The 25,197-nt window shown below is 36.4% G+C and overlaps 1 protein-coding gene across 2 annotated transcripts; it reads left to right on the top strand.

Annotated features, from left to right (window-relative positions):
- The first annotated feature begins 368 nt into the window (after window positions 1–368).
- ARCN1 (archain 1 coat protein complex I subunit delta) lies at window positions 369–24,501 on the top strand. 2 transcript variants are annotated; one of them, XM_077112741.1, is made up of 11 exons: window positions 369–529; window positions 887–996; window positions 7,823–8,086; window positions 8,772–8,951; window positions 9,080–9,285; window positions 9,929–10,093; window positions 12,433–12,598; window positions 14,237–14,384; window positions 17,825–17,933; window positions 20,259–20,463; window positions 22,505–24,501. In XM_077112741.1, exons 3-11 carry the CDS (start codon window positions 7,889–7,891, stop codon window positions 22,592–22,594), a joined length of 1,467 nt encoding a protein of 488 aa, XP_076968856.1. In that variant the 5' UTR covers window positions 369–529; window positions 887–996; window positions 7,823–7,888; the 3' UTR covers window positions 22,595–24,501. The 2 variants fall into 2 exon arrangements, with proteins under 2 accessions (XP_076968856.1, XP_076968855.1); XM_077112740.1 differs by lacking the exon at window positions 887–996.
- The last annotated feature ends 696 nt before the right edge of the window (window positions 24,502–25,197 follow it).

The following is a 25,197-nucleotide window of genomic DNA, read 5'->3' as shown; positions in this document are numbered from 1 at the left end:
GTATCTTCTCTGTAGACAAATCTATTCAAATCCTTTGCTCATTTAAAAATTACGTTATTTATCTTTTTATTATTGAGTTGTAAGAGTTCTTTATATATTCTGGGTACTAGTCCCTTAGGCACACGGGTTCTTTTGAATATTACATGATACAGTGGCTGTGGGACAGCTTCATAAGCTGTAAGAAATGACGCAAAAAGAATAAGGACGAGGATCAAGAGAGAAGAGACAGAGGTCCGTGGTTACACGTTTAGGGAAAGCCTGGCCACATATCCTTAGCATTGGAGACGCAGCCCGGTACCCTAAAGTTCCCCACGCGACTCCACCGCGCCCCGCCCTCTGCCCTTTGACCCGCGACGTTTCCGGTTGGAGACGTGGCTTGGGGCCGCCATCTTGGCAGGAGGCAAAGCGGCATAGGCTCCTGTCAGGGGGGCAGCAGGTCCCGAGCGGCCGGTGCTGCCCTTCCCCTGACCCCAGCCCTACCCCCAGTGGAGCTAGAGCGCGAGTGCCCCTCACGACCAGCCTCACCATGGTAAGATCCGAACCGGTCCCGAAGTCCCGGGGTCGGGCTTTAGGTCGCCTCCTCTCCCTGCCGGACGGCCTGATTCTGGGGCTACAGGAGCCCCGCCCCAGGGCCTAGAGCCGAGCTTTTCCCTTTGGGCTAGGGGAGTCGTGTGGTCTCCCTGTGCCCTGCGTCCGGAACCTCTCCTCTGACGGACCCGGCTTCTAGGACAAGGCTGGGGCTGGGGTCTTAGTTCTACTAGAACTTGGTCCAGGATGTCGCCGATTTCGTGCTGCGGACCTCGGACCTGGTGTCCAGCAGGTTCTGTGAGCACTTAGGTTCAGCAATGGACTTCTTTTTAAGGAATTCCCTTCCTTTTGTATTCAGCTCGTCTCGCATTCTCGGTGTTTGGTAGATCTGTATTGTTCGGAATCCACATCCATGGTGTTCAGGACTTCTTTTGTTTGTTCGGAAGGAGGAAATGGAGGCATAGAGCGGTGAGGAGTAACTTCTAACGCTGATTTATAGAAATCTACTACTACTCTAGTACTTGCATGTATCCATTTGTCAGTGTGAATGAGTGTACGTTGTATTGGGAAGATGTGAGGGAGTTAAAGAGAAGATAGGGTTTTTGTCTTTCAAGGAATTTATTGCTCAGGTCAGGTAAAATGTGTGTTGGCGTATCGTAATCTGATGTGTCTTAGGAGGAGGGGTAAAAGGGGTGGGTTATACACCGAGACCTCTACATTGCCTTCAGATGCGTTATCTTTGTGTAAAAATTAACGCAGGTGAGGCCAAAACACGGAATTGCTGCTGACTTCTCTAAATGTTGCTTTATCACTACCGATTTGTAAAACGTTCATGAAGTAGGAAAAAACTGTCCTGTTCAAAAGGAGCTGGTAGTATATTTTTAGGGCACCTTATGCCTTTCACTGTTTTGAAGGATGTTCTTTTCTTTTTAATAGAATTTATAGATTAATGATTTGATTTAAAATGTCTTCCTGCATGCTTGAAAGATGAGAATGTAATTTGGTGCCAATGTATTGAGTTCGGTTGACAACCTTTTAGAGGTAAATTTGGATGGGGGGATTTAAACCATTTAAAGGTTTTTTTCTAGCTTCAGATATGTAAATTGCATCAAGCAGTTGTGCCTCATAGAACTTAGTGTTAGACATAACATTTCCAGAAACTTGTCTTTTCGGTTCTGTTACGAGCCCCAGTATTTGGACAGTGATTTTTAAACCCCTTTTCTTTTTACACACTGTAAGTATCTGTAGTGCATTTTAGAGCATATCATTTTAACAGCAGAATTAAAGCATTGTATTATATAAACCAAATACAGATAATCTGTAAAACTTTGTCGAGTTGGAACTTAGTGTTTTTCATTCATCAATAACAGAGAGATGGTAAGGCCCTTATTAAGTGATGATAAAGTATAAATTCTTGTGTTATGTTGCCATATGGGCATATATATATACACTCAGTTATATTATGTCTATGTGTGTGTATATATATTTATTATTATTATTATTATTATTATTATGGACTTGGCATGATCCAGATAGTCACAGATTTGTGAACTCTGAAGAACAACTTATCTCAGGACAGCTTGCTCTGTAGAGTCCTAAAACACAGGGACTATTTCTGTGTAATATTTTGGTTCCCAGCCCCTTTACAAAAAGATCCCTGGACAGTAGAAATGTCCAAATAGGGTGAAATTTTGTATTAATGTAAGACTTCTTTGATTGCAAAGTTGTATCAAAACCTCTAAAAGTTTAACTGTGAGTCAATAAATTTCTGTTGTTTAAAAATAAAGGTGGTGGGCGGGCGATGGTGGTTCAGTGGCAGAGTTCTTGCCTGCTATGCTGGAGACCCAGTGCCCCCCATGTAAAAAATAAATAAATGTGGGAAATAAAAGATAAAGAGAGAAGAAAAAGAAGATTGCAATGCATCCAGAGCAGGGAGGGAACATAAAACACTTCCAAATGCTAGTTTTTTTTTCCCTCAACAATGTCAAGATTTTCAACTATATAGAAAAGTTGAAAGAACACCCATATAGCCACCAGCTATATTCTATATATTAATATATTCTACATACTGTGTAATATATAGAATATATTATAGCTATATTCTATAATTAACATTTTACTCTACTTGTTTTAGCACCCATCTACTCATCCATCCATCTCTCAATATCTTTTTAATCATTACCAAGTAAATTAAAGCTGTCAGTACATGAAAATTGTTTTTGAAAAATAAGTGTTCCGTTTGTCTTTAGTAACTGAAGTGAACTCAGAATGTCCTAGACTACATAGTCCCAAAAGATTAATGAACAAATGCAACAAATGGCTTATGATGACTTCATTATAAAATGAAGTACCAAAAATGGCATCTGTTAAGTTGATCTTTTTTCTAGCTTTCTGCAAATGAATGAGAAAATATTCTTAACATTTATCAGGTAGTTATAGTCAGCTCTTTTTCTTAATAAACTTACATTTTAATGCATAAACTTGGTATTGGGTCTGTCATAGTAACCCCTATCTGTAAAATCTTTGCGTGTTTGTAGAGCGTTGTTCTTTCCTTACCAAGAATAGACAATGAGTAAACTTAGTCACATTAGATGTAAATCAGCACAGTAAATTCATTTCCAAGAAGTCATTTTTTATTGGAAAGCTAGTTTGGGACCTTATATGGCTAATCTTATATATGATGGGGGAGAAACTGAAATCCCTTCCGATTGGGGTATTATTATTATTGTCTAGATTTTTTTTTTCTTTTCATAGTCAGTATAGCATCTGCCATAGATATTGTATTTTTGACGTATCTGCTTTTAATTGTTGTTTAGAGAACAGCAAAAAAGGGAAACAATTTTCTTGAGTTAACATTGATTTGCCATTTGGTTATATTTCTAAAAAGGAACTTCACTGCAGAAAACTGAGAGTGAGGATGTCCTTTTTTTTTTTAAGAGCACTTGTAGGTTTACAGAAGAATCATGTAGAATCATGATAACTTTTTATTTTTACTTCAGATTTAAAATAAATGGTCTTGAGACCTTTAGAGCAGAAAAATAAAGAAGTAAGAAGATCCTGCCTAAGATCCAGGCCTTGTCTTTCTTCATCCATTCTTGTTTGTTCTTTCCAAGCTTTTGTTTTGGAACAGAAGCTGGTGGGCTTACAACCCCCACTTAAAACACTTTTTTTCCGTAGAGATTTGTATGCGGACTAGATTTTATTATATTCTTCCTTCTGATTTTATATGTAATTGTTTCATATAAATAAGGAAGACAAAATAGTCCTCTGACAGTTGTAGAAACTAGCCTTCATATGACCATGAATCCTATGTATATTGTCATTACAAAGAAGAAAGTTATGGGTTCATTCTGGAAGTGAAGAATACTGGAACATTTAGAGGTTTGTGAAAAACCCTGACTTTTTTCTTTAAGGAATTGTACATATGTATGCTGAAATACCACCTGTCATTCTTAAATCTCTCTCTCTCTCTCTCTCTCTCTCATGCACACACACACAGTTTGTTTTGGTTAGGCAATAATTTGCTAGCAGTTTAATATTTGTGTAAAAATACAATCCCAACATAGTTACAACTGGAGAAATAGGTGTGAAATAGAGGTAGTGTTCCTTTCCTGTTGCTGTGAAGTTTTTAGATGCTTAGAATTAAAGAATCTTAAAGAGGCAAGGGTACTTTTAATTTCCTATTTTAGGATTATTTTAAGAAGCAGTTAAATGACTTACCTAAGGACACATAATTAGTGGCAGAGGTAGGACAAAATCTAATTCTCCAGGTTTCTTTACCCTAGGGACTTTCTGATCTATGTGATTAAATCTGGGTAGAAGAGAGTTGTTATTTAATCCAAAAACAAACGATAGTATGCTCAAACCATGGTGAGTATTATCAATAGAAAAGTTGATTGACAAAGTTTACCTTAATGGTTGATTTTTTTTTTTAAACCAGTCCTGAAGAGATCCTATAATTTCTGGGCCATTTTCACATTTGTGAGGCAATCAAGAGCTCTTGAAAGTTCTTTTAGGTCTAAAATGTTCTTTTTCAAAATTTAAACATGAAATAAAACAACTTTATAGAGATCATACTTCTCCATTTTCCTCAAAGAAAATCACATCAGATTACAGTAAGTAATATTGTTTAGCTTGCTTTTTATGTATAGTACATTTTAATAATGTAAATAAACATTGATAAGCATGGATATAAGGAGAAACTTCATTATTTCAAGTCATTTAAGGGGACAAATACTATTTTAGGATAGGGTAAATTTATGTTATTTGAAAGTGATCAGACCTTCCAACCATGTTAATAACAGTGAATAGAGGTCTGTGTATACTGCACGGACCCTGTAATTGTGTTGAGGTTTAGACCCAGTCTTAATGTGGGCACTTTGGTCCTACATTGAGAGCTTTATTTTGCTTGCATCTGGATAAAGAAATGACTCAAAGCGACAGTCAACAATATAAAAAAGACTTGATCATTTTACCAATGCCTGAGTCCTGAACATTTAATTTACAAATGACCCATGCATATATACATATAATTGCTGCTGTTCCTCTGTTTCTAGATTACTTTTGCTCTTGAACCTCCTGTCTACTTACCTCCAAGAGTGAGAATGTCTGGATCTAGAGTATCTTTAGTACCCCTTCTTTTTCCAAGCCCACCTTATCATTTTGTCTCTGGGGCTTTTGTAACTATCCAGGTAGCCTAATTCTCATTTTCCAAACCCATTTTAGGACTGATCTCAAATGAATTTAGCAGTCAGGTAGGCTTAGGGCTGCTGTTAACCTCACTTTGTCTATTAAAGGTTTTCAATAGATATATAATCTGGACTGGAAATTCAAATAATGTTCAATATTATTTCTTTAAGGAGAAGCACTGCAAAATACTATCCCTTGCTTCCAACATCTGTTTCCCAGGTCAGTTGATGTAATATCTCACATATTTCTTCCTGTCCTATCTGTAGCTTCTGCCTAGAAAACCTACCTGAATTATCTCTGGACTTCCAGTCTCTTCCTATCCCTGTATCAGATGCATTGCTGTCACAGTATTTTTCCTAAAACAGCTCTAATCATGTCTGTTTCATACTTCGCTGCTCACTTGTCTTTGCTGGCTTCCCACTGCCTTTGGGACAGAATTCAACTGTGCTACGGAATTCTCTATATCTCATATGGGCCTGTTTTCCTGCTTGGGGCCTACTGTTTCTTCATCTACATACTCAAATCCTCATATTCATCAAACATAATTTAGATGCCGTTTCTTCCATCAAGTCATCCCTAGATAAGTTTTTGTCTTCTGAAGAATCACTCTGAATAGTGATTATTTCAGGTCACTTTCATCTCCCTAGGGCCTAGGGTATTATTATTTGCATACCAAAAATTATAGGACCTTGTCCTTATTTAAAGAATTTTTTAAAATCTCATACTATTAATTTAAAGCTAATGACAGGGAATGGGGAAATCTTTTGAGAAATAAGGATCATAACTTTTTTGTATCCTTATTCTTTATTCCTTATTCTTTTCCTGAGATCCTCTACTACTTTCAGTGTATCTTTTTGACTCATACCTCCAACTAGTCAGTTGTGGTAAAAAGAAACATTTCTTAAGTACAAAAATATTTATTTATAAAAGAATTTTGATTGTATTTAGTTTCTTTATGCTAGCTCTCTTGCAACTGTAATCAACTGTTGTTATGATTTATACGTCTCTATATGTCTCAAATATTTTCTCATCTTTTGTAAAGAAAAAAAGACAAGATTCTTCTTGAGAGTTTTTATGATTTAGGACTACTTTAAAAAAACTGTTTTAATTACATACAATACAAAAGTAACTTCAAACTGAGATAATGAAGGTAGGTTTCAATGGAGAGTAAAGAGAATTGCAGTAGAATCAGAAACATAAACAAAATTATATTATTCCCTTAAATTGACTTCTTTCTAAACTTTGAATTGTTAGATTTGAGAAATGGAGCAGTTGATAATATTTATCTCTTGACATTTCATGTGAGAAATGTTCATTAAAAGTAGTAAACCAATCAGTAAAAGTAAAAAAATGTTCAGTAGAGGGAATTAATTGAACATAGTATAAATCAAACACTTCCCAATCTAAATTGTTTTCCTCACTCTTTTCTTCAGAAATAAGTCTCATTGCCAAATACTTTCATTACCTATTCTTGATGGATAAGGAAATTGATTTTTGGGATTCTTTTATAATTATTATAAAACTGATGTATTACAACGATAAGAATATCCAAATTGGCTAACTTGTTTTATTCTTCAAGCTGCTCCCCCAAGCTACTCACAAATAGGAGTACAGGTAGTATTGTTTCTGTAAAGCTGAGAAGCCTGATCAGTTGGGGGTTCATATTTCAGAGGTTATATTCAGCATTGTGGCTTCCAAAATATATGAATAGTCTTTTTGTTAATTGTACTTGTGAACTCTTGTATGCCTACACTGAAGAAACTTTTAACAGTGCATTTAATTTTCTTACTTCCAAGCTAATGACATACAAGGTTTCCCTTTCTTCCTTTATTGTTTTATTTGTTTTATTTATTGAAATTCTAGACTCTGAAAGAAAACTATAGGGTCTTGATCACTGTTCACTATCAAAACCTGTGCAATATTAGATCACTTAGATTTTTAATTTTCAGATTGCATGTCTGGGGATAGGATAATGCAGAAAGATTAATCAAAGAGAAGAAGATAAATTTAGATGCGCTAGATTGGTTCCATATTCTAGGTAAAAGGAAAGGAAAAGTCAGGGGCTTCTTATAAACCTTTAATTTGCCTAGTCAGCTCTCTGTTTTGACTGTGGAAATCTTGTTTCTTTTAAAAAAAAAAGATGTTTAAATTATTCTTTATGGGTTTATCTAATAGCAGCCCAGTTCTAAGTTAGAGGAGACCCGCTGATAATGTATGTGTAGACTTGCAAAAAATTTCTTTGTTTTTTTCTGAGATACGACGAGATTGGGCGCGTTGAGGATGGTACAGCCATAGATTATTTCTTTATTTTTTAAAATGTATTATTAGAAAGCTTATTTTCTTAAAAAACCAGCTTTTTCTTCAAGTAGATTATTGAAAAATAAGAATAATAGCTTCATTTTCCTCAATTTTACTTTAATTTTGTCTTATGAATTACCTACTATAATTAAAGCAATGAAGTAGAGTTGGAAGCATTCCATAACCATGTCACTAAATAACTGAATGTGTATTTTGTGGAATAGTAGTATCCTTTTCTCCTGAGGCTATTGGGAAAACAGATGTGAAGCAGTGATTAATTATTTCTTTATACATATATTCCTGACAGGTGCTGTTGGCAGCAGCAGTCTGCACGAAAGCAGGAAAGGCTATTGTTTCTCGACAGTTTGTGGAGATGACCCGGACTCGGATTGAGGGCTTGTTAGCAGCTTTTCCAAAGCTTATGAACACTGGAAAACAACATACATTTGTTGAAACAGAGAGTGTAAGATATGTCTACCAGCCAATGGAGAAACTGTACATGGTCCTGATCACTACCAAAAACAGCAACATTTTAGAAGATCTGGAGACCCTAAGGCTCTTCTCGCGAGTGGTAAGAGTCCTGTAGTAGCAGATTCCAGATTTGTTTGTTTGCTTTAACATTTTTGTGTAAAATACTTTTTCCCTTAAAGCAACTGATGCTTTTTTAAGTTTTTTTTTTATTAATTAATTAACGGAAAAAAATTAACCCAACATTTAGAAATCATACCATTCTACATATGCAATCAATAATTCTTAACATCATCACATAGATGCATGATCATCGTTTCTTAGTACATTTGCATCGGTTTAGAAGAGCTAGCAACCTTTTTTAAGTTTTCACGCTTTCCCCTCCCCAGCCCCACCCTACCAAATTATTGCTGCTGTTACTCTTTTCATCCAGCAAACATTTATTGGGTGTCCTCCTTGGCCAAAAGCATCCCTAAAGAGAATCTGGAAGCTGCACTTTCATTTTCCAGTTCTTGAATAGTTACTCTAATCTACCTCTGCAGTTCTGACACTTGTTTGGCTATGTTTTCTAGAAAACAGAGTCTAGGGCTTACTGATATAGCCACACATGTGCACGCACACACACAGAGACTTTGTGCCAGTGAGAATTGTCTTGCTTAAAATAAAAACTAGAAAGACCTAATAAGAAAGGGATTCAGGCTTAGTGGAATTTGGTACTTTAAAGGATAAAACTTGGAAACATAACTGCTCATAAATTCTGAATCTTTTCCTTTGCTGTCCATGATTAGATCCCTGAATACTGCCGAGCCTTAGAAGAGAATGAAATATCTGAACACTGCTTTGATTTGATTTTTGCTTTTGATGAAATTGTTGCCCTGGGATACCGGGAGAATGTTAACCTTGCACAGATCAGAACCTTCACAGAGATGGATTCTCATGAGGAGAAGGTGTTCAGAGCAGTCAGAGAGGTAAATAGCATCTTCTTTGGAACTACTGGTATTTGTGTCTTTTCAGCTTTTCTAATCTGATTTCCCTGTATTTACTTGCTAATGTAGACTGTCCTCAAAGCTTCATCCATGCATGTCTCTTCTCATAGACTCAAGAACGTGAAGCCAAGGCTGAGATGCGGCGTAAAGCAAAGGAATTACAACAGGCTCGAAGAGATGCAGAGCGACAGGGCAAGAAAGCACCAGGATTTGGAGGATTTGGAAGCTCTGCTGTATCTGGAGGCAGCACAGCTGCCATGATCACAGAGACCATCATTGAAACTGATAAACCAAAAGTGGCACCTGCACCAGCCAGGTATCTGGTGTATTACAAATAACCCTAGAATGCCAGATAAAAGCTGTATGTTGTGTCTTTGGAGTAATATCTGATTTCTAGGCAAGTTGTAAATAATGAGTGACTTGAAATAAGATGTGAAATTAAATTTGGCAATGAAGAGATCTGAATGGGTTTTTTTCATTTTGTATAAAAGAGAGTTCTGCATATTATCCAGTTTCCTGAGAATTGTCCCTTTTTGGGAATACTGAGGATATTTGACTATGGAACATGGGTTTTAATCTTGTTGCTCATAGTTGTATTTTAGGGAGAATCTGTGAACTACTTGAAATTATATACGAAGCTTTGTACACAGTGCATTTGACTGACTGGACAGTACAAAGTTTTCATCAGATCATGTGTGCTTGAAGTATACCTTTGGTCTTTGGGTACTTGAAGCTTACTTATTAACAGTGACAGTCAGCTGGCAGTTTGGGCATGTTCATATGTTGGGCTTTAACTGCCTAGTTATCCAGCCAAATGCTAGGAAACTTGGTTTTTCCCCTTTCACATTCCTCCTAAAAAAATAGCTTCAGGGAAAGCTTCATTGATATGGGTGGGGTTTTTTTCCCCCAATTGTGTGTGTGTTTGTATGTGTTTTCTTATTTTGTCTTCTTTAACTTAGACCTTCAGGCCCCAGCAAAGCTTTGAAACTTGGAGCCAAAGGAAAGGAAGTAGATAACTTTGTGGACAAATTGAAATCTGAAGGTGAAACGATCGTGTCCTCTAATACGGGCAAACGTACCTCTGATGCAACCAAAGTGCATGCTCCACCTATTAACATGGAAAGGTAAATAGTAACTTTCTCAATAAAAATAGAGCATGTACTTTTTTTAAAAATCTTATTTCGATGTGCTATAAATTCTTCTTGTGTATTTTAATTTACTGGTTTAAAAGACTTATTTAGAGTATATTCTATGTATTAACAGAGGTCTTTTTTTTTCATTAACTGTAAATTAGGGACTCGGCGATCTATCTTCTGTGATGTTTAGAATTTACCCTTTATCAGCTCTGTGCTGGCTAAATTAGACAAAAATAACTTGTCTTCATACCTAGTGTATACTTTGTCTCTTAAAGTATACTTAAATTAGGGGCTAGAAACTATGATGACATCCCACCCCCACCACCCCCATTAACATTATGGTATACCTTTTTCTACCCTTCTAAATAAATTTAAGGAGAACCAGTCTTTACTCCAAAATTTATAAATATTACTAATAGCAAATTAGCATATTATCTTTTGCCTTTTAAGTTTTTAAACTCAGTATAGAATATTTTTTATTTGTCTCTTATTGCAGGGCTGTGGTTCTGGTTGGTAACATTTTTAAGTTGTAGTCACCAGGTTCACATATTCATGACTCAGATTTCTTGTCTTGAAGCTCAGACCTTCTGTTGTTGCTAATAGTTTTGAGGTCAATTGAAAGATGAGTCTAGGAGGATACTTATATCAGGTGTGCATAAAAGTAAAGTATTTAGTCTTTTTATGTTCTGTTCTGTGATGAACCCTGATGAACAGGGTTACAACAGGATAAATCTGTTGAATTGCTAAAGCTCCTGTGTGCTGTGCTGTTTATTCCTGGTGGTTGAAGCTGTTAGAAAAAGATTTTGGAGACCATCATGTATATTAGTGAGAGCTTGAGGCTCTTTTTTTTTTACATGGGCAGGCACCGGGAATCGAACCCAGGTCCTTGGGCATGGCAGGCAAGCATTCTTACCTGCTGAGCCACCGTGGCCCTTGAGGCTCTTTTTAAAAGAATGAAATACTTACTGAGCAAAGACCAAACTCTTGTGAATGCAAAATGGAACCCTGCATTGCTTAAGTCACTCTTTTGTGGTATATCTTGTCTTCTACTCTTGTTTCTGAGAATACCTAACGGGTTGGAACAGAGAACAGATCAGGATGCCAGAATATTCTTTGTAGCATTGACAGTTCACACACCTAAAAATATTTTTAATATGACAGGTCAAACTAAGAATGTGAAAAGCTTGTATTAACAGTTGCCCATAGCAGCAACACTTTTTATTTTACTTGTTTTCTTATTAAGTTATACATACATAGTACATATTTCAAAGGGTTCAAAAAGATGGACAGTGAATTCTTCCCACCCTAACCCTGTTCTCTCAATACCTAGTTTCTTCCTCTGGAGGGAACCAATATTAACTAGTTTGTGCATTCTTCCAAAGGGGATAATTTGTGTATAGACAAGTGAAACTGTGCATACATACTCTATTTTTCATCTTTTTATACACAGATGGGTACCATACTGGAGACATTCTCCAGTTGCTTTTTTCTCTTAGTTATCTTAGAGATAAGATTTTCCTTGCTTGAGGCTATAGAGGCATGACATCTAAATACAGCAGTTGACCCAAGACTGGATCTTGTGCTACTATAAAAGACATTATTGGGTTAACTGACAAAATTGGCATGTGGTTAGTAATTAAAGTATTGTATCAGGATAAATTTATGAAGTTGATAACTGTATTCTGATGATATATGAAAATATTCCTATTCTTGGGAAATATACACTGAAATATTTAGGAGTAAAGGGCTATGGTGTATATAACCAGCCTTAAAATGGTTTAGGAAAAAAATTAAATACATAAGTACACACACACATACACACACACACACATAAGAGAGAGAAAAGTGTGTATGCAAATGCAAATAAGACAGATGGGAAAAAATTTTAACAACAGGTACATCAGGATAAAGGCTATACATGTGTTTCTTGTATAATTTTTTAGTTTATTGATTTTTTCATTTGAAACCACTCCCCCCCCTTTTTTTTTAAACAGTTACCTAGTATTCAGTTGTGTGGCTATACCTTTATCTATTTAAGCAGCCCCCTACTGATGAACATTTAAATTGTTTCCAAACTTTTGCTTTACAAACTATTTGTCATTGAATAATTTAGTACATTATTTTGCACATTTGAGAGTTTATATGTAGGATGAATTCTAGAAAAGAAATACTGGATCAAAGGGTATAATGCTTTACATTTTGATAGATTTAGCAAGAGCACCTTTTTTTAAAAAGTAAATTGTTCTTAGTTAATCCCCATTAAAACCTGGAGAAAGGGAGTTCTGATTTCTCCCTGTCTGAACAAATGTATTGCTTTTTCTCTACAGTGTGCATATGAAGATTGAGGAAAAAATCACACTAACCTGTGGACGAGATGGAGGATTACAGAATATGGAGTTGCACGGCATGATCATGCTTAGGATCTCAGATGATAAATTTGGCCGAATTCGGCTTCATGTGGAAAATGAAGATAAGAAGGGAGTGCAGCTACAGGTGTGTAGAGCTTTTGCTAAGGGAGTGTTAAGACTTTTCATTTACCTAACATAGTCTTTCTCAACTGGAGTTCCTTAGATAAACCACAGAACACAAAATTATTTAAGTTATATAAGTAGTGTCGTTCTAGATACGCAGCAGAGAAGTTAATTTATTACCTACAATGGTATCCTCGAGACATTAATTCTCTTCCCAAGCCTAGTGATAGCAGCTGTATTAGAATAGCCTTTTTCCCCCTCAAACCCTCTCCCACAGTGCCTCCAAAGTAGACAGTATTCTAACCTCTACCACATTTATTTTCATTATGGCACCCCCTGGGAGCCATTTTTTTCCTAACATCTTACCATGCTTATACAGTATATAATTTATGTACCATATGTATGTGTTTGCTTCATATATTAAAACATTGATTTTTTTTCTCACACATTCCCAAGAACCAGTTTCCATTACCATTGAGAATGCTTGCTCTACTACCAAGCATCTATTAGTTTTCTCATTCTTGAGTTTTATGTAATAGGATCATAGAATATGTCCGTTTCTTATCTAACTTCATTTGTATAACATTTCTGACATTCACATTGTTGAATGTAGCAATAGGAGATTTTGTGGGGGGAGATGGGGAGAGAAGGAGGGCAGTTGGCTGGGTTTTTTGTTTTGTTTTGATTTTTTATTGTGGTAACATATACAGCATAACATTTCCCATTTTAACCACAATTGAAGGGGATGATTAAATTTACAATGTTGTGCTATCATCATAGAATAACCTTTTAATACTTTTAGTACTGGAATTTAATGAAAGGTCATTTTGGAATTTAATAAATGATTTCATACAACAAAAGTTACAAAGAGATGTTTGTCTTCTTTTGCAGAATGAAATAATTCATTTAGGATATTGCTTCAAAGATAGTTTTAAAAGTCACAGTGAAGTTTTGAAATTGAATAGGAGAGGCATTTTATATTATTCTTCCTATTATATAATTTTTGTGTGTGTATTTGTGTACCTTCTTTTAAAAAGGTTGTCACATGTAGCAGCTAGAAAGAAAAACTTAAAATTGTGGAACATACCAAACTCTGAAATCTTTTCTATAACTACCTATTACATTGTACTTTGAAATTTATTGCTTATTTGTATATATGTTATATTTCATAATAAAAAATATTTAAACAACAACAAAAAAAGGTTGTGATACTGAACTTAGCCATTCTACTACTCTGTAAATACCAGTTGCTTGTTTTGTCAGCTAAAGGGCAGTAGCTAATGATATATTTGAAAAATGCATTAAGTCCCTTACAAAATGAATATATATGTTACAACTATTTGGATATGTATGAGCCCTCCTTATCTTTATGTATTGTGGTTGTTCTTGTTACATTTTATCTAGGTGATTAATCTTATAACTTGGTACAGGGACATAGGAGAGAGTGTTTTAAGAGCATCTTAAGTCTTTTTTAAAAGCCTTTGAAGAAAGAGTTTCTTTTTTCAAAATCAAGAGAGATTGGAATTTTTTGATACTCTATTTCAGATGTTTAGATCATACTTGAATTAAAGCTTAGGGCCATATAAGACCAGAGGGGATTTATTTCCTGTCATATCCTGTCTGAACCTCAGAAGTTACTTTCCTTTCCCTCTCATTTCAGACCCATCCAAATGTGGATAAAAAACTTTTCACTGCAGAATCTCTAATTGGCTTGAAGAATCCAGAGAAGTCATTTCCAGTCAACAGTGACGTAGGGGTGCTAAAGTGGAGGCTACAAACCACAGAGGAATCTTTTATTCCACTGACAAGTAAGTGTGTCTGGCCAGCTCCACAATGCTACTTGGCATTGACAACTAGAAATAACTGGCTTGTAAGCTCTTTATCTCCGTTACTACAGCCAAATTAATTTAGGCAAAATTACCTTCTTTCAAAATAGACTCAGTGCTGCATTTTATATGTTTTAAACATTAGCTGTAATTTTTTAAATATATTTTTAAAAATTTTTATTAATAAAACCAATTAACAACAATATGAACATTCTTTTATCACATAATTGTATATTCATCATCATGATTATTTCTTAGAAACATTTGCATCAATTCAGAAAAAGAAATAAAAAGAAAACAGGAAAAAATTCATACATACCATACCGCTTACCCCTCCCTTTCATTGATCACTAGCATTTCAATCTACTAAATTTATTTTAACATTTGTTCGCCCTATTATTTAATCCACATGTTTTACTCATCTGTCCATAAGGTAGATAAAAGAAGCATCAGATACAAGGCTTTCACAATCACACAGTCACATTGGAAAAGCTGTATCATTTTACAATCATCTTCAAGAAACATGGCTACTGGAACACACCTCTACATTTTCAGGCACTTCCCTCCAGCCTCTCCATTACATCTTGACTAACAAGGTGATATCTATTTAATGCGTAAGAATAACCTCCAGGATAACCTCTCGACTCTGTTTGGAATCTCTCAGCCATTGACACTTTATTTTGTCTCATTTCTCTCTTCCCCCTTTCAGTCGAGAAGGTTTTCTCAATCCCTTGGTGCTGAGTCCTAGCTCATTCTAGGATTTCTGTCCCACATTGCCAGGAAGGTCCACACCCCTGGGAGTCATGTCCCACGTAGAGAGGGGGGAGGGCAGTGAGTTTGCTTGTCATGTTGGCTGAGAGAGAGAGGCCATATCTGAGCAACAAGAGAGATTCTCTTGGGGGTGGTTCTCAGGCCTTACTTTAAGTAGGCTTAGCCTATCCTTTGCGGGGTGAAGTTTCATATGAACAAACCCCAAGATTGGGGGCTCAGCCTATTGCTTTGATTGTCTCCACTGCTTGTGAGAATATCAAAAATTCTCCACTTAGGGAAGTTGAATTTTCCCCCTTTTTCTCCATTCCCCCCAGGGGACTTTGCATGTACTTTTTTTTTTTTTTTTATTAATTAAAGAAAAAAAAAGAAATTAACACAACATTTAGAAATCATTCCATTCTACATATGCAATCAGTAATTCTTAACATTATCATATAGATGCATGATCATCATTTCTTAGTACATTTGCATCGGTTTAGGAAAAGAACTAGCAAAACAACAGAAAAAGATGTAGAATGTTAATATAGAGAAAAAAATAAAAATAATAGTAAAAAAAAAGACACAAACGAACAAACAAACAGACAAAAAAAAAACCTGCATGTACTTTTTTATTCACTGTTCAAATCACTCTGGGGATTTATCTAGGCGTCACTCTGGACAAACCTACAAAATCTCATGCCCTACTCAAGGTTCCATGTACTTATGGTGTTAAATTAAGCTGTCCACATAAGTTATATTAGGAAATGCACTAGTCGAAATATAAATTTTGTACCAAATAAACATTTTTTGCTTTGGTCTCACACATAAGTTAAAGTTTTAAAATATTAATTACCATCTATTTTCAACAGCCTACATTATTGACATTCCTTTGTTCTTCCTCATGCAGAACATTTTTAAATTTGTACATTTAGTCGCTATCATTGTACACTCTAGGCATTCCTGGATTATACCATCTCAGTCTTTCTCATATATCTTTTCTTCTGATTTCATTTGTGCCCCAGCCCTCCTCCCTCTGTCATTCTCACATTCAGCTTCATTCAGTGTTCTAATATTCTAATATTATTGTATTGCAGTTAGGTAGTATTGTGCTATCCATTTATGAATTTTTACAATCAGTCCTGTTGCACAATCTGTATCCCTTCAGTTCCGATTACCCAATAGCTACCCTATTTCTATCTCCTGATGGCTTCGGTTCTTAACTGAAATTCTCCAACTTCATTCATTAATGTTAGTTCATATCAGTGAGACCATACAGTATTTGTCCTTTTGTTTTTGGCTTATCTCAGCATAATGTCCTTAAGGTCCATCCATGTTGTTCATACTTCATAACTTGATTCTGTCTTACAGCTTCATAATATTCCTTTGTATGTATATACCACAGCTTGTTTAGCCACTTGTCTGTTGATGGACATTTGTGCTGTTTCCATCTCTTGGCAATTGTAAATGTTGCTGCTATAAAGATTGGTGTGCAAATGTCTGTTTGTATCTTTGCCGTCATTTCCCCTGAGTAGATATCTAGCAGTGCTATTGTTGGGTCATTTCGCTGTTCTATCCTTAGCTTCCTGAGGACCCACCAAACTGCCTTCCACAGTGGTTGTACCATTTGACATTCCCACCAACAGTGGATAAGCGTGCCTCTTTCTCCACATCCTCTTCAGCACTTGTCGTTTTCTGTTTTATTGATAATGGCCATTCTGGTGGGTGTGAGATATCTCATTGTGGTTTTGATTTGCATATCCCTAATAGCCAGGGAAGTTGAGCATCTTTTCATGTGCCTTTTGGCCATTTGTATTTCCTCTTCTGAGAAGTGTCTGTTCATATCTTTTGCCCCTTTTGTAATTGGGTTGGCTGTCTTTTTGTTGTTGAGTTGAACGATCTCTTTATATATTCTGGATACTAGACCATTATCTGATATATCATTTCCAAATATTGTCTCCCATTGTGTAGGCTGTCTTTTTACTTTCTTGACGAAGTTCTTTAAAAAAAAAAAAGTGTTTCATTTTGAGGAGTTCCCATTTCTTTCTTTCTTTCTTCAATGCTGGTGCTTTGGGTGTAAGGTCTAGGAAACCGTCTCCTATTATGAGATTTATAAAATATTTCTATAGATTTTCTTCTAACAGTTTTATAGTCTTAGATCTAATGTTTAAGTCTTTGATCAATTTTGAGTTAATTTTTGTATAGGGCATGAGATATGGATCCTCTTTCATTCTTTTTTTTTTTTTTTTTTTTTTTTTTAAAGGAAAGACAGAGAGAAGGAAGGAAGGATAGAAGGAAGGAAGGAAGGAAGAAAGGGAAACATCTTTAAACATTTTCTTGTTTTATTGTATTTTGTTTTTCCGTTTTTTGTTACATGGGCTGGGGCCGGGAATCGAACCGAGGTCCTCCGGCATAGCAGGCAAGCACTTTGCCCGCTGAGCCACCGCGGCCCGCCCTCTCTCTTTCATTCTTTTGCATGTGGATATCCAGTTCTCTAAGTACCATTTATAGCTTTAATTTTTAATGACTTTAATTTTGAGGTAGTTCTTTTTAATGTAGTTTACGTATTAGCATGTTTAAGGCCTGCAGTCATCAATTTTCTTGAGATTACCGTTTTAACTTTTCCCTCGTCATTTTCTGATGTTCTAGTGTCTCTGCTTTGCTTTTCCTCTCAGTTAATTGCTGGCCCTCAGAAAGTGGAAATGGCTGTGATGTCAACATAGAATATGAACTACAAGAAGATAATTTAGAACTGAATGATGTGGTTATCACCATCCCACTCCCGTAAGTAGTGTCCTCCATATAATCACTTTCCCTACATTGAGCTTATAGTACTGGTCTTTTGGAATTTGTTCTGGATGCAGCATCTAGCTGGATATCTACACTAAGAAATTTGCTTCTTTAAAAGTTGGTTGTGAAAGAAGCCAGGCACAAAAGTCTACAACTTTATTAGTTCATTTACGTGACATTCTGGAAAGGATAAAACTATAGGAACAGAAATCAGCTCAGTGGTTGCCAGGAGGTAGAGAGGAAGATATTTGACTGCAAAGGGGATAATGAACTTGTTTTATGACTTGATTGTGGTGATGCTTACAAGACTGCACACATTTGCCAGAATGCATTGAATTGTACACTTTAAAGGGGTGGATTTTACTGACATTGAAAAACCAAACCAAATAAAAAGCCGGTTGTCATTCTGGAGCTGGGTTTTTCAGATTTTGATCCTAAATTCATTCATGAGTAATGAAGAGTTCCAGAAGGAGGAGCCACTTGTCAGTCAACCCTTCTGTTTTGCTTTGCAACTTCAAAAGAAATTGAATCTTTGAGATAGAATTTTTCTTTTTCACTTTGCACTCTAAACTTTCAGTTTAAGGTGGGAGTGTGTTTTCAGAGTAACTATTGATTTTTGTTTTGAAGCAAGATATCTACATTAGTTTCAGTACATTTTTTAAACAGTTTTATTGAGGTATAATTGTCCTATAATAAGCTACACATATTTAATTTGTATAACTTGATAAGCTTTGATTTGTATGCGCCTGCGAAACCATCACCACGATCAAAGCAATGAATATATCCATCACCCCCCAAAATTTAGTTTTAATAAGTTTTTATTGTATACTTAAATAGTCTACTTTTTAGGGTCATGTAAAAATATTCTCTACCTTAAGTTTATCTCCTGATTAGCATTTCCAGTGAGTATGCACTATTATTACTTCACTAATGAATTCTAGCTCTTCTCCTCCACATCCTTCCTGCAATCATTAATTATGAATGCCAGTAAGTGTAATCTTGGTGTATGTCTTATTGTTATTTCTCAGCTATTATTACAGGGAAAATAGTACTCATTTAATTTATAATTTTGTTCCCTTTTAATAATTCAGACCTTTACATGGCTAGGCCTGGTTTTAGCCATTCTTATTTCCATTTCTTAAAATGTTTAATTCCAGTATCTCCTTTTGTGGAGTGACCATCTATTCTCCAGTTTGGTTATTCTTTCAGAACAGTAGATGGCTGCCTTGAACCATTGTAGGACTTGGGCATTAGTGACAGGTATGGGTTTTGTTTGTCAAGATTTTTTTTACTAGACTATTTTTAGGGTGTCACAAATTTTAGGCCTCTATCTGCCCTATAATTAAGGTTTATAGTGGTTTCCTCTGTCTTAGTTCATTTTGCGGTAAACTCCAGAAGAGACCCTTAGACGACATTTTAGTCCATCATCTAGAACTAATAAAATTGGAAGAGATCAGAATTGGAATTGGAACAAAGCTACAGAAAAGGAACATATATAGAACTGGGACCATAAAATTGATGGGGTAGAGTTAATAGCTTTATATCACCCTTAAAGTTTTCTTTGTCTCCCTTCACCCTGCCCCTAGTATAAGCATTGCCTGTCACTGGTGAATTAAAACGTGATATATTTAGAATGTGTAGGAGGAAGTGACACTGCCTGTCAGCCACGTGTGGTGGTGTAAAGTACATCCTAACTAGCCCTAGTTCTCTTACACATTAAGATAATTAAATTTCTCTTTCTACCATTGTGTTTCCATTTTGCTCAAGGGTAATTGTGCTTTCACCTTCCCAATGAAAGTCCTCTTATTGTATTGTAAATAAATCCATTGGGTCAACTACATTTAAATTTTGAAACTTTCTAAACTCTTTTGAAAATAAGTACTCTCAAAAGCCCAACTTCACCTCCATTCTAATAATCACAGAATAGAGTATAAGTTTTCCCCCATTGTTATCAACCTGCTTTTCCATTATTGTCACCTTTATAGAGAGCTCTTAATTAAGTTAACATTCCTTCTTGACAGCGCAACCCAGCAATAAACCATTGGTGCAGTATCTGTGGAAACATCCCACTTCACAGACTGTTATTCTTAGTCCCCTCCTAGTGTCCAAATCTAGTCCACAAGTTGGAGTTGCTTACGTACCTATTGTGTGTGGATCTAGCCAAGATGGCTACGCTAGTTATTGGGGAGCCTAATTTTTTCTAAGACTGTCCAGCGGTGGGCAGAATTTGAGAGGAATAATAAAATTCAGGGGTGGTTTTCCTGTGTGAATTTCTTTTGGCTCTGGACAGCTAAATTGGTAAAATGTTTCTCGTGCCAGGTCTGGTGTCGGCGCACCCGTGATTGGTGAGATTGATGGCGAGTATCGACATGACAGTCGACGAAATACCTTGGAGTGGTGCCTGCCAGTGATTGATGCCAAAAATAAGAGTGGCAGCCTGGAGTTCAGCATTGCTGGGCAGCCCAATGACTTCTTCCCTGTTCAAGTTTCCTTCATCTCCAAAAAAAATTACTGTAACATACAGGTACCCCATTTTAATAGAGAGCAAATATGGGGCAGGCAGTAGAACAGATGGCAGGTAGGCAGCATGGCTTCATGGTCAGTGTAGATATCAGAAAAGCTGATAGCCTCTGTGGATTCCACCTGTAATGTATTGCGTAATCTTGGTCAAATCCTTCACCTGCTTTACTTCAAGATTCCTCTCTAGATCAGACAAAGTATGGAAATTGAATATGGATATGTGTAAAAGTACATATGGATTTTGTAAGGTTCATATACTTTGTTACCTAGTTTTTTTAACCTCATATATTTTTAAATCTTTTGCCAAAACACCAAACACATGATTTTGTAATACCGTGTTACCATTTGGTTTGTACTCAAGAAATGAAAAGAAGTTTTTTAATTGGAAGGCAAAATTACTGCAAAAAACCATGACATTCTAATACAAATGGGAATGTTTTTTGGATTATTTATGTCACAGCTTCCCTTCATTAGTACAGATAATCATTAGCCTGTTCTGTTGTAAACCCTGTCCTTTAAGTGAGAATGTGTGAACTGGTCCTTTTGATCATTATTTTTTAACTTACTGTTCTTTCAGTTTTTGAAGTTTTGTTACAAGGACCCAGCTTATATTGTTGTCTTCCTTTTGACTTATGATTTGCTTGTTATTCTGGCATCATCATGTCTTCCAGATGGTGTCTGTCTTCCCTATAAGTCTTTGGGAAGTGTTAGTTTTCTTTACTGGATGATTCCAAAGAACAGTTTTTTCCTCTCTCCTCTCAGTTATTGGCATAGCCCCATCAGTATTGGCAGTCACATTGTTGAACCCCCAAGGTACTCTGAAAACCTCATTAGAAACTGTTCTAGTTTGCTAGCTGTTGGAATGCAACACACCAGAGATGGATTGGCTTTTAATAAAAGGGGATTTATTTAGTTATATTTCTTCAGAGGAAAGGCATCTAACTTTCAACTGAAGTTCTTTTTTTCATGGGAAGGCACAGGGCAATCTCTGCTGGCCTTTTTCTCCAGGCCTCTGGGTTCCAACAAACTTTCCCCAGGGTGATTTCTTTCTGCATCTCCAAAGGCCTGGGCTGAGCTGCGAGTGCTGACATGAGGTATGCTGAGCTGCTTGGGCTGTGCTATGTTGAGCTCTCTCATTTAAACACCAGCCAATTAAATGAAACATACTTCATTGCAGCAGGTGCACCTCCTAGCCGACTGCAGATGTAATCAGGAACAGATGAGGTTCACATGCCATTGGCTTATGCCTACCGCGATAGATCTAGGCACCTTCAACTGGCCAAGTTAACACTTGAATCTAACTACCACAGAAAGTATGGATCAGTGGTTCAAGTATTGCATTGGTGCCATTACAGGCATTACATGGCTGTTCACTTTAGAGTAATTCATTAAAATGGATTTTTATTATTTATTTATTTTAAGTATTTAAGTATGAGAACAAGACCTGTGCCTAGGAAATGAGTAGGATAGAGCAGCTTAGTGGGGCTTTGAACACAAGAGACTAAGATTAACCAGATAAATAATGTTCAAGAATTATTGAACATTGTATTTTGGGTCAAAATGTTAATTTGATCATCCTGATAGATTGAGTGACTGAATTTCAAAAATTTTATAGGGCAGGGCCTGAGCTGTGGCCACTCATTCTGGACCTTTTACTTAATATTAATACTTCTCTATATTTCATCCCTCAGCAGATTTTGTTCTTTTTACCCATTTAACAGTTGTCTTTTCTATCTAGTGAATACATTAATCATGTTGGTGGCAAAGAATGATGTCCTGAGTTGTAGTTGGAAATTGTAGTCTTGGGGAATAGCAAAAAAATTGGCATTCTCCCTCACGTCTCGTATTTTTCTTTACCTCTCCATCCCACTGGTACTGAAAACATGGATTTCTTAAGCCTAAAAGTTATGCTTAAACATTTTCCAAATGACCTTTAATACTGCTTTTAGGGGATTTTATCTATTCTGTACTGAGGATGTAGTCAGCGGTTCAGAGACTTGGTCTCCTTCCTTCTGTTGTACCTTATTCTTTGTTTATTTTCCTAGGTTACCAAAGTGACCCAGGTAGATGGAAACAGCCCTGTAAGGTTTTCCACGGAGACCACTTTCCTAGTGGATAAGTATGAAATCCTGTAATACCAAGAAAGGGGAACCAAAAATTTTTGAAAAAAGAAAATTTTCAAATTAATAAAGAAGACGCCAACAATGGTCGAAGAGTTTTTTTGCAAATCTACAAGCTATTGGAGACCCTTTTTTTCTGATACAGTGCACGATTCTCTTCGCTCAAGGACCCTCGGCTCACCCCCAGTGTTTCAGTGTCACAAAGACATTCTTTGGCAAAGAAATGACACAAGCATAAAGGGAAAGGCTGCTGATTTCTTTGGCAGATTTTACTGGCCAGCAGGAAAGCAAGCTCTCCAGGCAACACCCTCGGTTAAATACCTTCTCTGTTTTCACCTAAGCTACCCTTTATTTTAGTCCCTAAATATAGTTATACTTTCTTTCTTTAAAAAAAAAGGTTTTCCTTAAGAAGATTTTCAACTTCTATACTTCTTTCTTTTACTTCCATTTTTTCTTCATGTAGTCAATCAAGCAACTGGGGTCACCTGCATAAAAGCATTGCATTTGTTTGGCTCTCCTGGAACAAGTTGATCTAATCCATTTTTTATCTTGGACAAGACAGGTGAACCCCCTAAAGGGTAGGTGGTCCAGATCTTAAAAGATAAGGATGTCTTATGACCTTTCCCAAATCTCTTCATTCCTTTGCCAAGTTCTTTTCCTTTCAGGCCTGTTCCTCCAGTTAGAACATCACAGTGCATCCCACTTGAGCCCAGGAATTAAAGACAGCTGAGAAGCAGCTTTCAAATGGCACAGCCCCCACTTCAGGATGCCTGGGAGGAGAATGGTTATGTCTGGATAGGAATTTCACATCCACAGATAATCATGTCCGCTACTGGTGCTATACAAGCTTCCAGTTCTCCACAGTAAGGGTACTTCATCTAAAATGTAATAGTTCATAGTCTTTATAATCCATTCACATTCCTTGAATTTACCAACTCCTTTTTTCTGGTTCTGTTGTAAGTTATCATTCCTGTCCTTTCTAGCAGAGACAAAGTTATGATTTTGGAGGATGTGGGTTCATTGAGTTCTATTGCAAATCTGACTGGTCTGAACTATTGAGGAGACTGTATTTCCAGCACCAGATTATTAGCATTTCAAAAGGCAGTTGATTATACTGGTATGTAGGAATTGCTCATATATACACCGTTTCCTTCCAGCCTGCTCAGTATTTTCATCAGCCTATTTGACCTTTTCTCTCCTAAACCTTTCATTTTGAATGACATCGTGTAGTGATTATTCCTTAGCTTCTCAGCTCTATCTCCCCCGTTACCTTTCATTGGAGAAGACTCTATTAGCCAGCTCAGCATCGGCTTTTAACCCAGTATTGCACTAAATAAATAGGGTTGGCGAAGAGTCACTGCCAGGCGACGAACCACTGACAGTGGGAAGAAGGGAGACGTCTGTAAAGGTATAAAGGATCTGTACTTGTAGGTGGCTGGAGAGTACCACTCCCATTCTGAACAACATCTGGCCTTCCTGCAAAGAGTATATTTTACTTGAAGCAAAGCAGTCACTCCCTAATGGCTATGGATGGAATTGTTCGCCGAAGAAATTTCTGGCCTTTCCCTTTCCCCTAACTCCATCAGGGAAGAATCCTTATCTCTAGTTTGGTTCCACATGAGGTGTTTTTTGTTTGTTTGTTTGTTTTTTTTTTGAGGAAGGGAAGGGGTCTAGGACAAGAAATCTGTCATGTAGTTAAGTACTCAAGAAATATTAATCCAATTTTGTTTGAGAGTTGCTTGTCCATATGATTTTTTAAAGTTCAAGTTTAGTTTCACAGAAACTTTTTCGGAAATTACTTTTGGGGTAATATTTAAAATGAGAGACGTTTTGTAACCCTGTAAAATACATAGGGAATATAACATTCCGTTGTACACAAAGAAGGTAAATTCTTTAATCAAATAAAGAGTATTATAAAATGATAGGTTTATGAGACTGTTGACTCATACCTTGGTGTCTACTTGCTGATTGAGGATGATGTAATGGGATCTAAGATTAAAAATTAATGATGGTTTTTTTTTAAAGAGAAAATAATCTCTGTCCAAGCATATTTATTGCCTTTTCCCCGTCCTACAGCTATTGTGCCTCCTTGTGCTTTTTTCTGCTTTGAGCTCCTAATGGCATAGATTTAGAATTTGACACTGCTTAAGAAATGTTAATGGTTTGGTGATAAATTAGAGTCTTAATTATTTCAGGGGCAGTTGTGCAGTCAGAAAAATGAGGCTTATCTTTAAAGAATAATAGTTGTAGGTGATATCTTAGATCTTACTCTTTCCTAGTAGACATAATGGTAAGAAGATAGTGATATAGGTGTGGGTGATGAAGCCCTTGGATGATTATTTTCTCAGAAAAGGCTCCTTCCTCACCTTTTTATACCTCTTTGTTAACTTGAAAACTTTCTGAATGTTAAATTGTTTAGAAGGCAGGTTACTCTCCCTAATGAATAAGGAGTGTTCGAAATGAAAAAGTTTTTATGTTAATGATGATAGCGAAGATTTTGTGTGTTCCTTTTAAAGAGCTAGAAAATATCTATTCTAAAGTGGCTAAAGTGTGGCTAGAGTCTGGGAGGCTGAAGCACACCAAAACCACTTTGCCACACCCCTTGACTGGATACTCAT

Source organism: Tamandua tetradactyla, chromosome 8 (genome assembly GCF_023851605.1).
Source record: "Tamandua tetradactyla isolate mTamTet1 chromosome 8, mTamTet1.pri, whole genome shotgun sequence".
In the NCBI taxonomy this organism is placed as follows: domain Eukaryota; kingdom Metazoa; phylum Chordata; class Mammalia; order Pilosa; family Myrmecophagidae; genus Tamandua; species Tamandua tetradactyla.
This window is presented reverse-complemented; position numbering and strand designations above follow the sequence as displayed.